General features: G+C 45.0%; 1 protein-coding gene across 1 annotated transcript in view; it reads right to left on the reverse strand.

The window, feature by feature from the left end:
• Positions 1 to 16,196, reverse strand: part of CNOT1 (CCR4-NOT transcription complex subunit 1) — a 1,017,784-nt gene that overhangs the window by 464,419 nt on the left and 537,169 nt on the right. Inside the window, 2 exon segments of the mRNA XM_030203593.1 lie at positions 10,639 to 10,818; positions 12,643 to 12,783. Coding sequence (XP_030059453.1) covers positions 10,639 to 10,818; positions 12,643 to 12,783 — 321 coding nt within the window.

Here is a 16,196-nt window from a genome sequence, read left to right on the forward strand (position 1 = left end):
ATCGGGCAAAAGGATCCGCTTTTCCTGGGAACCACAAAATAAATGGAGTAACGTCCTCGACTGTGCTCTACTGGAGGCACAGGAACCACCACCCAAGTGTTGCAGTTGCAACAGAGTGCAATGAACCGCCTCCTGTTTCTGGGGAGCTGCGTACAGGGATAAAAAAGAAAAAATCTCCAACAAAAGGAGAACTCTAGCTTGTAACCATCCAAAATAAGGTACCGGATCCACTGGTCTGTGGTAAGCTTGGCCCATTCCTTGTAAAAGCAGGTAAACCGGGCTGCTCTGCAAGACAAGGAGTGGACTGGCGCCCCATCATTGTGAGGTGCGAGGAGCAGAAAAGGATCTGCCAGCGCTCTTAGCAGGGCGCTTATCTTGCCAAAAGGATTGTCTGCTGATACCAGGATTTAGCCAGAAAGGAAGGACAGACCGGGCAATACCTCTATCTGAAAACTGAGCCCGCAGTTCACCTGCCTTAGCAGCAGAATGGGTTTGTCCTCCCGCAAATAGAGTCTTTGAATTGCCCAGACCCTTAACCAACTTCTCCAAATCCTCCCTGAATGGAAGCTTAACCTTAAAGAGCAGCCTAAACAAATGCTGCTTGGAAGCCAAGTCTGCAGCCCAGTGGCAAAGCCACAATAACCAGCAGACCATCATGGCCAAAACCATCTGTGCTTGGCCGACACCCTGACCAGATTATACAAGATTTCCGCCAAATACAGCAACCCAGTTTCCACATCAGGAAACTCAGATGGTTGAGCCCCCAAGTCCATCAAGGTGTCATCCACCTGTTGTACCCAAGATAGAGAAGCACAGGCTGCATAGGAACTGCAGATGGCCTCCTGCAACACCAAAGCAGAGATTTTGAAAGACATTTTCAGTGCAGATTCCAATTTGCGGTCCTGCACGTCCTTGAGAGCCACATCACCATTAACTGGCAGTATAGTCTTTGTCACTGCTGCCACTAAGGCATCCACATTAGGTAAATGAAAGTGTTCCAGTTTATCCTGCGCAACCAGAGGTCTGTGCTTTCACCACCTGGAGGCCCACATCAGGCGTAGACCACTGCGCAGACATAAGTTCATGGATGGCCTCATGAACAGGAAATGCTTTAGATGGCTTCTTGGTGCTAGCCATCTTGGGGTTCAACTAAGCCGCCAACTACACCTCAGGAGAAGAAATTTTCAGAGTCCGCAAAGCCTTGGAATAAATGAGGGCAATTCTTCCCTATGAAAGACCCACATGGCCATGGGGTCATCTGCTTCAATTACCTGAAGCTCTGGCTCCTCCAAACAAACCAGGTCTGCCGCAGTGAGTAAAGCAGGAGCCCCTCCCATGTCAGAAGTGCCAGGAGAAACCAGTGCCTACAAATCCCCCTCCAAGCCCAACCTCCAACGCCTCCACTTAGACCCAGGGGCCACATGCTGTGGAGACGGTCTCAAAGTAGCTGCTTGTCAGTAAGCATCTGAGCCCCAGCAGCAGATCTTTTCAGCAAAAAAAAAAAGCACAATGGAGTAGTAAAACAAACTCCAGGGAGAAGGGCACATCCTCCCCTTCCCCAGTGAGGGAACAACACGGAGCCTCCCCGACACACGTGGGAACAGTTGATGACGTAAGCGCAGTTCCACGGAAACTGTGATAACTGCTCCAGGCGCTGTCAAAATGTGCATTGCATCCTCAGCAACAGGGGAAGAACGTGCCTCTTTCATGAGAGAAAACCACGTCTCCACATCGCCACCTGAACCATCCAGGGCATCAGGGCCTGAGCCTGCTCGAGCTTCCCACTGCGGGAGCAGCACTTCTCCAATTCTGCCACCATGAAACAAGATGCTGCAAGAGAGATGCTGCAAGGCAGAAAGTAAAGAAAAAAAAATCTCATCCCAGCTGAAACAGAGGCAGAACGAATCCTTCAAACGGAAAGGCAGGAGCTCTCTTATTCTCCCCAAATCCAGTAACAAGCACTACAGAGAACGCCAGTCCACCAAGCAGGTCCCCCCCCCCCCCTTTTTTTTTGGCATCTTTCACTTTTTTTTTTTTTTTTTTTTTTGAAGAAGCAAATCTGTGAGGAAGGAAGGGCTGAAAGAAAAACCAGGAAGAGGAGAACAAGGTTGAGGGACATAGGATGAGCAGGTGTACCCCCCTAAAGCTGGCACCGTTCAGCCAGAACACCCCCAGCTCTAAACCAGCAAAGCCAGAACAGTAGCTGCAGCAGAAGCAACCAGGAGCCTGTGGAACACATCCATTTGCCTGCTGGAGACAGAGAATACTGACTGGACAGGGAACATCACGTCCTATTAGACATAGTGCCAATTCAGTGCTCTATCTCCACTGGCTGGTAGACACACAAACCACAGGCCTCTGGATTCATTTGCTGCTGACACTAAGGAATTCTCTCTCACAGAGAGGGTGGTAGATGCCTGGAATGCCCTCCTCCTGAGGGAGGTGAAGGAGACAAAAATGGTGATGGAATTCAAAATGGCATGGGATGAATACAGAGGATCTCTAATTAAAAAAATGAATGGTATAAAAAACAAAACTTAAATGGCTGCATGTGTTTGACGTATATATATATATATATATATATATATATATATATATATATATAGACCATGAACTGTTCCATGTATGATATGTTCCATCTATGTTACTATGTATACACACCTTAATGCAACACCATTTGTAATTCTGCTACCCGGAAATGGCAACCGCCATTACGGCAAATGTAAGCCACATTGAGCCTGCAAATTGGTGAGAAAATGTGGGATACAAATGCTACAAATAAATAAATAAAGATGGCTTTGACAGGAACTCCAGTAATTGGAACATGAGGACAGTGGCAGGCAGACTTTTATGGTCTGTGTTCTGCAAACGACGAATTTGGATAGTTTGGAGTGGGCTTCGACAGCAACTCCAGTAGTTGAGAACGTAAGGACAGTGCTGGGCATTGTTGGTTTAATCAGACTTGAGTATGACAGTTGGGCAGACGGGATAGCTTCATCTGCCATCATTTACTATGTCATGTTACTATGTCATGGTTTAGAAGCCCTCGTCTTGGATTCAATCTTGCATTCAAATCCCATACAAGTTGCACTACTATTCTTTGTCCAAGCTCCAAAATATACATAGGCAAGACCATTAGACCAATACAGACAAATTATTGAATCTCTTAGCTACTTGAGGTGTGAAAGAATCAGCTTCACTGGTGCTACTACACTGGAAGTCTGAATCATATACCATTTGTAATTTAAAAATGTTGTCATAGAATGTGCTAATCATCCATGCAGAGGTGATACCTCCATGGTGTTGGTAAAAAAAGAATAGGAATATATAGCGAATGCTACATACCTGTAGAAGGTATTCTCCGAGGACAGCAGGCTGATTGTTCTCACTGATGGGTGACGTCCACGGCAGCCCCTCCAATCGGAAACTTCACTAGCAAAGGCCTTTGCTAGTCCTCGCGCGCCCATGCGCACCGCGCATGCGTGGCCGTCTTCCCGCCCGAACCGGCTCGTGTTCGTCAGTCCCATATGTAGCAAGACAAGACAAGGGAAGACACAACTCCAAAGGGGAGGCAGGCGGGTTTGTGAGAACAATCAGCCTGCTGTCTTCGGAGAATACCTTCTACAGGTATGTAGCATTCGCTTTCTCAGAGGACAAGCAGGCTGCTTGTTCTCACTGATGGGGTATCCCTAGCCCCCAGGCTCACTCAAAACAACAAACAAGGTCAATTGGACCTCGCAACGGCGAGGACATAACTGAGATTGACCTAACAATTTATCCAACTAACTGAGAGTGTAGCCTGGAACAGAATAAAACATGGGCCTAGGGGGGTGGAGTTGGATTCTAAACCCCGAATAGAAGCACTGACTGCCCGAACCGACTGTCGCGTCGGGTATCCTGCTGCAGGCAGTAATGAGATGTGAATGTGTGGACAGATGACCACGTCGCAGCTTTGCAAATCTTTTCAATAGTGGCTGACTTCAAGTGGGCTACCGACGCTGCCATGGCTCTAACATTATGAGCCGTGACATGACCCCTCAAGAGCCAGCCCAGCCTGGGCGTAAGTGAAGGAAATGCAATCTGCTAGCCAATTGGATATGGTGCGTTTCCCCACAGCCACTCCCCTCCTGTTGGGATCAAAAGAAACAAACAATTGGGCGGACTGTCTGTTGGGCTGTGTCCGCTCCAGATAGAAGGCCAATGCTCTCTTGCAGTCCAATGTGTGCAGCTGACGTTCAGCAGGGCAGGAATGAGGACGGGGAAAGAATGTTGGCAAGACAATTGACTGGTTCAGATGGAACTCCGACACAACCTTTGGCAAGAACTTAGGGTGAGTGCGGAGGACTACTCTGTTATGATGAAATTTGGTGTAAGGGGCCTGGGCTACCAGGGCCTGAAGCTCACTGACTCTACGAGCTGAAGTAACTGCCACCAAGAAAATGACCTTCCAGGTCAAGTACTTCAAATGGCAGGAGTTCAGTGGCTCAAAAGGAGGTTTCATCAGCTGGGTGAGAACGACATTGAGATCCCATGACACTGTAGGAGGTTTGACAGGGGGCTTTGACAAAAGCAAACCTCTCATGAAGCGAACAACTAAAGGCTGTCCTGAGATCGGCTTATCTTCTACACGGTAATGGTATGCACTGATTGCACTAAGGTGAACCCTTACAGAGTTGGTCTTGAGACCAGACTCAGACAAGTGCAGAAGGTATTCAAGCAGGGTCTGTGTAGGACAAGAGCGAGGATCTAGGGCCTTGCTGTCACACCAGACGGCAAACCTCCTCCATAGAAAGAAGTAACTCCTCTTAGTGGAATCTTTCCTGGAAGCAAGCAAGATGCGGGAGACACCCTCTGACAGACCCAAAGAGGCAAAGTCTACGCTCTCAACATCCAGGCCGTGAGAGCCAGAGACCGGATGCTGGGATGCAGAAGCGCCCCTTCGTCCTGTGTGATGAGGGTTGGAAAACACTCCAATCTCCACGGTTCTTCGGAGGATAACTCCAGAAGAAGAGGGAACCAGATCTGACACGGCCAAAAAGGAGCGATCAGAAGCATGGTGCCTCGGTCTTGCTTGAGTTTCAACAAAGTCTTCCCCACCAGAGGAATGGGAGGATAAGCATACAGCAGACCTTCCCCCCAGTCCAGGAGGAAGGCATCCGATGCCAGTCTGCCATGGGCCTGAAGCCTGGAACCGAACTGAGGGACTTTGTGGTTGGCTCGAGATGCAAAGAGATCTACCAAGGGGGTGCCCCACACCTGGAAGATCCGGCGCACTACTCGGGAGTTGAGCGACCACTCGTGAGGTTGCATAATCCTGCTCAGTCTGTCGGCCAGACTGTTGTTTACACCTGCCAGGTATGTGGCTTGGAGCACCATGCCGTGATGGCGAGCCCAGAGCCACATGCTGACGGCTTCCTGACACAGGGGGCGAGATCCGGTGCCCCCCTGCTTGTTGATGTAATACATGGCAACCTGGTTGTCTGTCTGAATTTGGATAATTTGGTGGGACAGCCGATCTCTGAAAGCCTTCAGAGCGTTCCAGACCGTTCGTAACTCCAGGAGATTGATCTGCAGATCGCGTTCCTGGAGGGACCAGCTTCCCTGGGTGTGAAGCCCATCGACATGAGCTCCCCACCCCAGGAGAGACGCATCCGTAGTCAGCACTTTTTGTGGCTGAGGAATTTGGAAAGGACGTTCCAGAGTCAAATTGGACCAAATCGTCCACCAATACAGGGATTTGAGAAAACTCGTGGACAGGTGGATCACGTCTTCTAGATCCCCAGCAGCCTGAAACCACTGGGAAGCTAGGGTCCATTGAACAGATCGCATGTGAAGGCGGGCCATGGGAGTCACATGAACTGTGGAGGCCATGTGGCCGAGCAATCTCAACATCTGCCGAGCTGTGATCTGCTGGGACGCTCGCACCCTCGAGACGAGGGACAACAAGTTGTTGGCTCTCGTCTCTGGGAGATAGGCACGAGCCGTCCGAGAATCCAGCAGAGCTCCTAGGAATTCAAGTCTCTGTACTGTGAGAAGATGGGACTTTGGATAATTTATCACAAACCCCAGTAGCTCCAGGAGGCGAATAGTCATCTGCATGGACTGTAGAGCTCCTGCCTCGGATGTGTTCTTCACCAGCCAATCGTCGAGATAAGGGAACACGTGTACTCCCAAGCCTGCGAAGTGCCGCTGCTACCACAGCCAGACACTTCGTGAACACTCTGGGTGCAGAGGCGAGCCCAAAGGGTAGCACACAGTACTGGAAGTGACGTGTGCCCAGCTAAAATCGCAGATACTGTCTGTGAGCTGGCAGTATCGGGATGTGCGTGTAGGCGTCCTTCAAGTCCAGAGAGCATAGCCAGTCGTTTTCCTGAATCATGGGAAGAAGGGTGCCCATGGAAAGCATCCTGAACTTTTCCTTGACCAGATATTTGTTCAGGGCCCTTAGGTCTAGGATGGGACGCATCTCCCCTGTTTTCTTTTCCACAAGGAAGTACCTGGAATAGAATCCCAGCCCTTCTTGCCCGGATGGCACGGGCTCGACCGCATTGGCCCTGAGAAGGGCGGAGAGTTCCTCTGCAAGTACCTGCTTGTGCTGGAAGCTGTAAGACTGAGCTCCCGGTGGACAATTTGGAGGTTTGGAGGCCAAATTGAGGGTGTATCCTTGCCGGACTATTTGAAGAACCCACTGATCAGAGGTTATGAGAGGCCACCTTTGGTGAAAAACTTTCAACCTCCCCCCGATCGGCAGATCGCCCGGCACTGACACGATGTCGGCTATGCTCTGCTGGAGCCAGTCAAAAGCTCGCCCCTTGCTTTTGCTGGGGAGCCGAGGGGCCTTGCTGAGGCGCACGCTGCTGACGAGAGCGAGCGCGCTGGGGCTTAGCGTGGGCCACAGCCTGTCGAGAAGGAGGATTGTACCTACGCTTACCAGAAGAGTAGGGAACAGTCTTCCTTCCCCCATAAAAACGTCTACCTGTGGAGGTAGAAGCTGAAGGCTGCCGGCGGGAGAACTTGTCGAAAGCGGTATCCCGCTGGTGGAGCTGCTCTACCACCTGTTCGACCTTCTCTCCAAAAATATTGTCCGCACGGCAAGGCGAGTCCGCAATCCGACGATGCAGAGGGTCGATGCCTCGATGCAATCGATACAGTCGCGGCCGAGGGCGGAGGTCTTGACGCTGTCAACGTCGACGCACTCGATACTCCCGGTGCCGATGAAGAGCCCGAGAACAAAACGTTCCACTGGGCTAATCTCGCTACCTAAGTCCTTTCTGTAAAAAGGCGCAAAGACTACAGGCCTGCGGGCAGTGCCCAGCCCCCAGACACTGAAGACACGACGCGTGCCTGTCAGTGAGCGAGATTACCCGGGCGCACTGGGTGCACTTCTTGAAGCCGCTGGGAGACTTCGATGACATGGGCGGAAAAATCACGCCGGCGAAATCAAAACTCGTAATTGCGGTAAGGCACCAAAAAGAGGGGGAGAAAAAACTCGACCCGAGGCCTCAAAAGGGCCTACCCCGAAAACAAAAGAAAACTTAACTTAACATTTAAACAAACAAAAAAAAAAAGAGAGAAAAATAGGAAAGAGACAATAAAAAGTGGATCCAAGTTTTAAGTTTTATACTTGGATTGGATAGTGTTGGATAGAACCTCGATCTGGGATGCTGGACGAGGTCATCTGACTAGCTGACTACGTGACGAGTAAAAATAGTCTTCAGTTTTCAAGCTGCAGGACTTCTGGAATCCTGATATAGGATAAAAAGTGGTAAGTAGAACCTTTATTTTTTTATATTTTGGTCACAGTATCGAGTGTAAGAGGGCCATGTCTTGTGAGATAGTAATTAAATGCACTAAGACTCGTACTAAATTGCATAAATGGAACCAAAAACAAACTGAATTTTGTTGGCCAGTGCACAGATATTTTGATCCACCCACTTTAAAAGCATTAATTGATTATAATGAAAAACATAAGAAAGGCAAATCTCTTGTTAACCACCACCAAGATCAAAATTGTTCTTATGACGAGGGCGAAAAAGACCACAATTTTGTTTTTTATATGAATGGCAGAGATGAACCTAGTCCGTCCCGCCACTATAATATTCAGTGCTGGCAATGTAACAACTTTGGACATTTTGCCTCTGAATACAGATACACATGGGTTTTGGTCGGTAAATTCCCACCTCCTCCACCTGAAGCTAGGGCTTCGCCAGCGCCTCCACTATATGATAGCCCACCTAAAGGTAATTTTCGTGGGAGACAGAGAGGCTTTGGTCTCTCTGGCCAAGGCAGAGCTGGACTACCTAGTTCATCTCGCCGACCCAATATTCAATGTTGCAATGCAATAATATTGGTCATTATGCTTCGGAGTGTAGGAGTGGCCCCCTGACACATCAGCCCCGTACAGTTTAGTTTTGGCCAATGCCCCTATGAAATTACTAAAAAGAATTAAAGTTATCCCATGAACATGTTACCAAAATGGGTTTGTTAAAATTCATTTCTCTGGATAAGAAATCATAGTTCTTTTATTGTCTGCCCTAATGTGCCCCATAAATTTACTAGGCAGAGATTTATTCACACAATTTAACTTTTAAATTCATTTTGACATCCCAGAGTCAACACAGAATAACTCAGATATTTGCTGTAATAAAACTCTTGCTAAATATATTTTTAGGTTTTGTTCCTAACTATGCTTTCTCTTTCTGCTCTGACTGCTTGGATTACTAAAACTACAGTGCTCTATACAAAACGAGAAAATACAAAGGCACATGATTGCTAACGAGAATCCCTTTTATGTGGCCACAGAAGGCTTTTCTTTACATCCATTATGGCCCTAAAGAACATGAGCCTGTGTAAACTCAGGAATTTATGATCTATTAGGATACCCTTATGGGCAAGTTGGCTGGCGTGGGAAAGGTACACTTATGGATGGACAGAAGAATGTGATTTAGCAACTTAAGGGAAAAATATATGGTGAGAACAGAATGATCTCTCAGGAGCTGAAGTAATGTGAAGCCTTGCTTAACACAAAAGGTATTTAAACAACTGAACCAGAGCATTACGTTGGAGAGGCAGTGGCAGACCACATGTTTGTGTCCCCTGTTCTCCACATGAGAAACTAGCATTTGTAATTGTAACTTTCTCTTGGTAAAAAATTAAAGAATTGCTTTTCTCATACACGTGGCCTTCCTAGTCTTTTCTCTCTCTAAATTGCGAGTGGTTGGTGAGTACTAATTTGGGGAGGTGATAAAAAGACTAGTAGTATAAGAACACTGGATAGCCATATGACCTATGGAGTGAAGGAGCTGCCTTAGTGATTAGGCTATGATTAAGGTTAACTGGATTTGATTCTCACTGCATTTCCTTGTGACCTTGGGAAGTCACTTAACCCTCCACTGCCACAGGTACAGAAAACTTCGAGAGCCCACTAGGGACAGAGAAAGTGCCTGCATATAATGAGAACAGCATTGCCTGCATCTAGTAGCGCTACAGAAATAATTAGTAGTACTATTTTATCTGCCTCAATTTTTCTCTGTTTCTATATTAACATGTAGCTTCTGTGCAAAGATCTAAAGCTGCCCAATTTGTTCTGTTTTCAGTATTAGCTGCACTGGTATTCTAGACCATAGTGTAACTTTTAGAGCTGCCTTTATAAAGGAAACATTGGTACTGACTGACTTCTGTCACTGCTGTGTAGAGTATGGCAGGTTTGCCAGAGGCACTGAGTGGTCTTTTTTTCGCAAGGTTTTGTATTTCATATTGAACCATGCAGTTGCCACAAGCTGTGTTGCTGTTATTGAGGGGATACCAAAATTTAAAGTTTAATATTTAAAAGTACATTGCCAAATTACAAGATCACTCTTGGCAGAAGTGGTGAGGTCATGATTATTGCTTGAGTAGTCAAAATATTGTGTGGGGACTCAAGGGCCTTTACACTGATTTATTTAATTTTTTCTGTGAAAACATTTTACAATTTATTTTACAGAGTCATCAGCTTGTTTATTATTTCATACTAATGCGAACATATGTTGAAACGTACCCAGTAATATCTCTGCTGTCACACCTCTCTCTCATCTTTTAGTTCCCTCTTCACACACTGATTCTAGCTGACAGGAGGAAAGTACCAACTACCTGTCATGCTACTGACTCCAATTCTCTTCTTTTTACCCAACACCTCTTTCGCTGCAGAGTAGAAATCTATAGAAAACCAGGCAGGTCAAGCAGTTGATCCGAGCTGTGAGAAGGGGCCCCAGTAGCAGGAATAGCAAATACAGAGAAGCACTGGTCCCTGGCTTAACCATCAGCTGCACACTCCTGTCATCAGCTGGGGTTGGACGAAGAAAGAAAGGGGGGGAACAGAACCAGAGGTGATGTGTGTTGAGGGGTACAAAAATAAACATTGGCCCCAGGGCACTGGAGACCCACAGTACACTATTGCTATAGGGGACCAGAACAGGAGCCCCCTAAATTTTTTTTAAACTTAGTAATGCAGGTGAGCACAGTTCACAACTCCTTTGATTAGCTTGCAGGTTCTGACGTAAGAATAGCATATCTGGCTCCTCCTGATCATTAAAATATTAACTGCTGTAAGGATTCTCATATAAACCAACTTGTTAAATCACAATTAGACCTGAAACGCACCTTTATGTTCCTGTAAGTCTCGGTCAGTACCATTTTGTTAAACTCCAGATTTTTCAGGGCATCAAGGAAGTTTGAATACAGACTATGGAAGTTGAGTTCTATGCTGACTCTCTTCATGACAAGATATTGTGAAACCCAGGGCATGAACTCCTCTTTCACAGTTTCCTTCAACTCTTCAACCTGACCAAAGGAAGATCAGATTTTAAGTTAAAATATAGCAATCAACTGTTCACTAAACTTCTTTAATTTCTATTCTCATTTTCTACACTTAGCATGATGCACAGACAGGCATTTTTCAATATGACATCGAAATCCAACTTCAGACGTTTTGCTGAAAACATCCAAAAATCAAGTAGTAAAAATGACCATTTTTAAACCACAAAATATCTATCTTTTTCCTTTAAAAATGACCATTTCCTAGATGTCATACTTAGTACATCCATCTTTTTGGACCATTAAAAAAAAAAAAGTAAAAAAAACACACAAAATCAAGCCATTAGGACGGAGGAGCCAGCTTTCCTACTAGACTGGACACAGGCATCCCCAGCAGAGCAGTGGGGCACTGCAGTGGAATACACATACAAGGTCCTAGGTACGCATCTCACCATTACCTCCTTATATTGCATGGTGAGCCCTTCAACATCCTCGAAAAACCTACTGTACTCAACTATGCACCACTACAATAGCCCTTATGGCTGTAAGTAACACCTATATGTGGGTACAGTAGGTTTGGGGAGGCTGACACTTTCCACCACAAGTGTAATAGAGTGGATTATGGGTCACCTTCTCTACAGTGCACTCCACCGACCACTAGGCTATTCCAGGAACCTGCTTGTTGCTCTAATAGGTCTAGCTATAACATCTGAAGCTGTCATAGAGGCTGATATGTGATGTTTCATTTACATCTTTGAGGGGTGGGAGGGAGTCAGTGACCATTGAAGGAGTAACAGGGTGTCATTCCTTTATTCCTGAAGGGTCGTTTAGGGCACTTTTTCTGGCTTATTCATTAATAAAACAGGTCGTAGACTTACAGCCCTGGATGTTTTTGCTTTGTTCCATTATGGCAGAAAAACGTCCAAATGTTAGGACGCCCAGATCCCACCCTTAATATGTTTCTGGCACGTCCCCTTGTGATTTGAAGGAACTTCTGATGGACTTCATAAAAAAACATCTAAAAATTGGTTTTGAAAATACCAATTTGGCCATTGTGAGAAAAACATCCAAATGCAAATTTATGCCACTTTTTGGATATTTTTCTCTTTTGAAAATGAGCCTCACGGTGCTTTAATATTTGATTTTGTTCAGATGCTATTTCTGAACTTCTCCACAACGAAAACCTACACCATGTGTTTGTTTTTTTGGGGGGTGGGGGTGGGGAAGAGCTTCCTATCTGTGCAAGAACCAGGCTCTACAGAACTATGCTTTCGTAAGCATAGTTGTAGCATCCTATGCCATACTTTGTAGTATTGTTTGAATATTTTTACTACTGTAATTGTCTATTGCTTATGTTTGACATATTCTTGCTGTACACCATCTTGAGTGAACTCCTTCAAAAAGGCGGTAAATAAATCCTAATTAATAAATAAGCATTCATTGACATCTACACCCCCTCCCCATTATTTTATGATCCCATACCTCTAACGTGTCACCTGCATCAGGGACCAGTCCTAGTCCTGGTTACTAGGTGTTATGCAACAGCCAACACAACCTCTTCCTTAGGACAGTGTGCACTGTCTGGTTAGTGCAAGGAGCGAATGTCAAAATACAGAACCAAACCTATATCCCCTGCATGTAGAGCAGGATGCCAAATCTAGAATATTTAACATCAGAATTATGGGAAGCTGTGTAATCTAAGTAGCTTTCATTACATCTTGCCCAGACTAACAATCACTCATGCAAGGGCTATACAGTACAAACAACCCCATAAACTATCAGTTGAGAAGATGAATGAGCACCCAAGAAATAATTTGTTTAAAACATAGGCCCTCCTTATAAATGACTCACCTTCTGTGTCATATTAGATTGGGACAGATTGTTAAAGATGAAAGCTATCTTCTCTTGCACATTTTCTGGTGGTTCCACAATCCTTTCTGTCTGGTCTGTCGCCACCAGTAGAGTATCTATATTGGTTGTATTAATGGAGGGCTGGAGACAGAAGATAAATAAAAAGGTGAAAATGCATGAAAAAAAAAAAAAAAGAGAGATTCACAAGCTCCACAAAGCAATCTTATGAATGCATCAAAGCATAACACACACTACACCTATTCAGTGATTTTTTTAAATTTTTGTAAGAGGTAAACTGAGTGTCATCTAAATGGGGAAATAAACTACCCAAGGACAGTGCTTGGCTCCACCAAGTGAAGGTACATTTCCCTCTGAACTACCACTCAGATCTGCACTGGGAACACAAGGGAGCATAGAGGGCATTCATAAAGAGACATATTCCTAAGGTTAACAGTATTTTATAGCCGCCTCAGTTTTACAGTAATACTTAGCTCCAGTTAACTGTGTTGTCTGCCTACAAATATCAAACTGTCCTGAGCTATTTTAGAATAATCAGAGGCTTTGCAAACTACTTGGATGAAATTTTGGGCTTTGCAAACTATCTGGATTACAAATCCATAAGGAGGGTATGGATTGGTTTGCTACTCCTAGCAATTGGCCTAGGTGGATGGCACCAGAACTATCCTTAATTGCTCCATTGGTGCATTCCTACTTAGTAGGTATTCATCTCCCTAAGTGTATTGCTTCTAACCCCATTATTAGCACCACTCACAAACTGTCGTTAGCTCTGGATAAGCAATTAGGCGTTTCCTGGTCCTCCACCACAAGTACACCCATATGTAACAATTCACATTTTTTAATTAATAAAAGACAAGTTTCTTAGTCCCACTGGCAGCGTATAGGGATTTGGGATCTTAGCAATTTTCTTGCTTCGGGCAATCAGGGCTGGAAAACTTTTTTCACCATGCAATCTGAATTCAGTTTATTGGACTCTCAATTTTTCCAGTGGTTCCAAATCAGTACCATGCTGAAAAAAAAGGTGGCATCTCGTGTGGTGCATTGTTCTCCCGACATCCTAGACCTAGCTAAGAAATTACACTCTGCAGGGCACGTCACATCTTTTATTTACGCCAATTTGACTGCCCCTATCGGACTGACCGTTCACTTGTCTATTAGATTGTAAGCTCTTTGAGCAGGGACTGTCTCTCTTTGTTAAATTGTACAGCGCTGTGTAACCCTAGTAGCACTCTAGAAATGTTAAGTAGTAGTAGGTAACTCCTGTTACATGCGTTGGCCTGCGTAGATGTTGGGAAGAAGATCTCCAGCAGACCATTACTGACCAATGTTGGGAGCAAATGTGGTGTTTTCTCTTCAAGTGTTCTTACTCCTCTTCTGTAACGCAATCACTTTATTTCTTCACGCACAGGTCGCTCTGGACTCCTCTTAGATCACATACAATCGATCCTTCCGTTTCCAGCATGTGCTGGTCATGTCAGGAGCAGCAGGGTACTCTTAACATCTTATTTTAGACCGTAGGTGTGTACACAACTTCTGGAATAATGTACGTCTCACTTTGACAGAGATCTTTCCATTTAACTGGTCCAATGCAATACAAGTATTTGGTGTTCAAGGCTCACTGTTTTAATGATATGCTAAGTCCTGATGAGTCTATGCTTGTCAATACTATGCTCTCTTTAGCCATGAAAGTAGTTTTTTCGCACTGGAAAGCACTGCATCTTGCTTCTCATCAGGAATGGTGGAGTCTGTTACTCCAAACTTACAAATTTGAAATGTATTTGGCTAAAAAAAATGCCATGTTTTGTTAAGTATAAGAAAAAATGGTCTGTGTTAGAATCATATCTCTCAACAGTGAGCTGAGCATTATTGCACATTCCTTAGTCTTCTTTGCATGAACTATTCTGTATGTTGAATGCATCCTCAGGTACTATATATCACTTTTCTCTCCCCCCCCCCCCCCTTTTTTTCCTTTATCTTTTTATTTCTTCCATACACTCTTGCACATGTACCTGATTGCTGTATTGTGTATTAGATCAGTAGTGTTATTTGTTGTTGCTTTCTCTTTTATAACAAAATCAATAAAATATTTACACACCAAAAGGTAGAAAAGAGAAAATAGAATTAAATGGTCAATATTCTCAATGGAGAAGGGTAGACAGTGGGGTTCCCCAGGGGTCTGTGTTGAGACTGCTGCTTTTTAACATATTTATAAATGATCTAGAGATGGGAGTAGCTAGTTAGGTAATTAAATTTGCTGAAAGTTATTCAAAGTTGTTAAATCATGGGAGGATTGTGAAAAATTACAAGAGGACCTTACGTTTAATGTGAGCAAGTGCAAAGTGAAGAATGTGGGAAGAGGAACCCGAATTACAGTTATGTAATGCAAGGTTCCACATTAGGAGTGAACGACTAGGAAAGGGATCTAGGCGTCATTGTTGATACGTTGAAACCCTTTGCCCAGTGTGTGGCGGCTGCTAAGAAAGCAAATAGAATGTTAAATATAATTAGGAAAGGAATGGAAAACAAAAATGAGGACGTTATAATGCCTTTGTATCAGTCCATGGTGTGACCGCACCTCGAATATTGTGTTCAATTCTGGTTGCCACATCTGAAGATATAGCGGAATTAGAAAAGGTGCCAAGATGGCCGCACTCCACTAAGACGCTGCAGGTCGGGATCTTACCTCTGAGAAATAATGCCTAAACGTCGAGGGAGAGTAGCAGCTAGAGCTTCCCCGCTACCCCCTCCATTGCCTGGTCCTATCGACCGATTCTCTAGACCGCCGGGTCTTGCCTCTGTAAGCAGGATGTCGCCAGCTGGGAACGCCGTTGAACTGGAGACTTCGGCTTCCCTTGGCCTCTATGTCACACTAAGCCCTGCTACGCGTTCACCACCTCCCCAGCCGATTGGCGCGAGTTCTTTCCTCCTCGAATCGACAGGGTCTACCCCGGAAGGGTAGAGGGCCCTGTAGAGTGTCGATCGGAAGCACAGTTAACAACGGAGAAGGGAACGGAGGGCATTTTGCCCAATGTGACGCCGCGGAGTGAGGAGAGAGGAGCTGAGGAACAGAGTCGGATTCTTGAGCTGACTTCCACAAGGTTTGAAATTCCTAAAGCGTTAGTAGAAAAACCAAAGGAAGTGACATTAGATACTCTATGGGATTTGGTGTCTAACTTGGGACAAATTTTTCTTAAGCAAAATAATGAGACGCTACCAAGATTAAAATCTTTGGAGACTGATTTTCAAAAAAAAGAAGAGGAGTTTAAAGATCTGGAAGGCAAATTTGGAAAATTAGCAGAAAAAGTTGATCAAAAAATTTTGAATTTTGAAGTAATTCAATCTACGATGATAAAAGATTTGACCAGTCTTAGGATGAAGACTGAAGTGTTTGATAACTATACTAAAAGTCATAATTTAAGATTTGTCAACTTTCCCCGAGTACAAAATGTAACCCCTCAGGAAATGTTAAAACGCTATATGCATGAGATCTTGGACATTCCTGAACAGAATCTTCCACCCTTTTCCTTGGTCTATTA

This window comes from Microcaecilia unicolor, chromosome 5 (assembly GCF_901765095.1).
Source record: "Microcaecilia unicolor chromosome 5, aMicUni1.1, whole genome shotgun sequence".
Taxonomy (NCBI): Eukaryota; Metazoa; Chordata; class Amphibia; order Gymnophiona; family Siphonopidae; genus Microcaecilia; species Microcaecilia unicolor.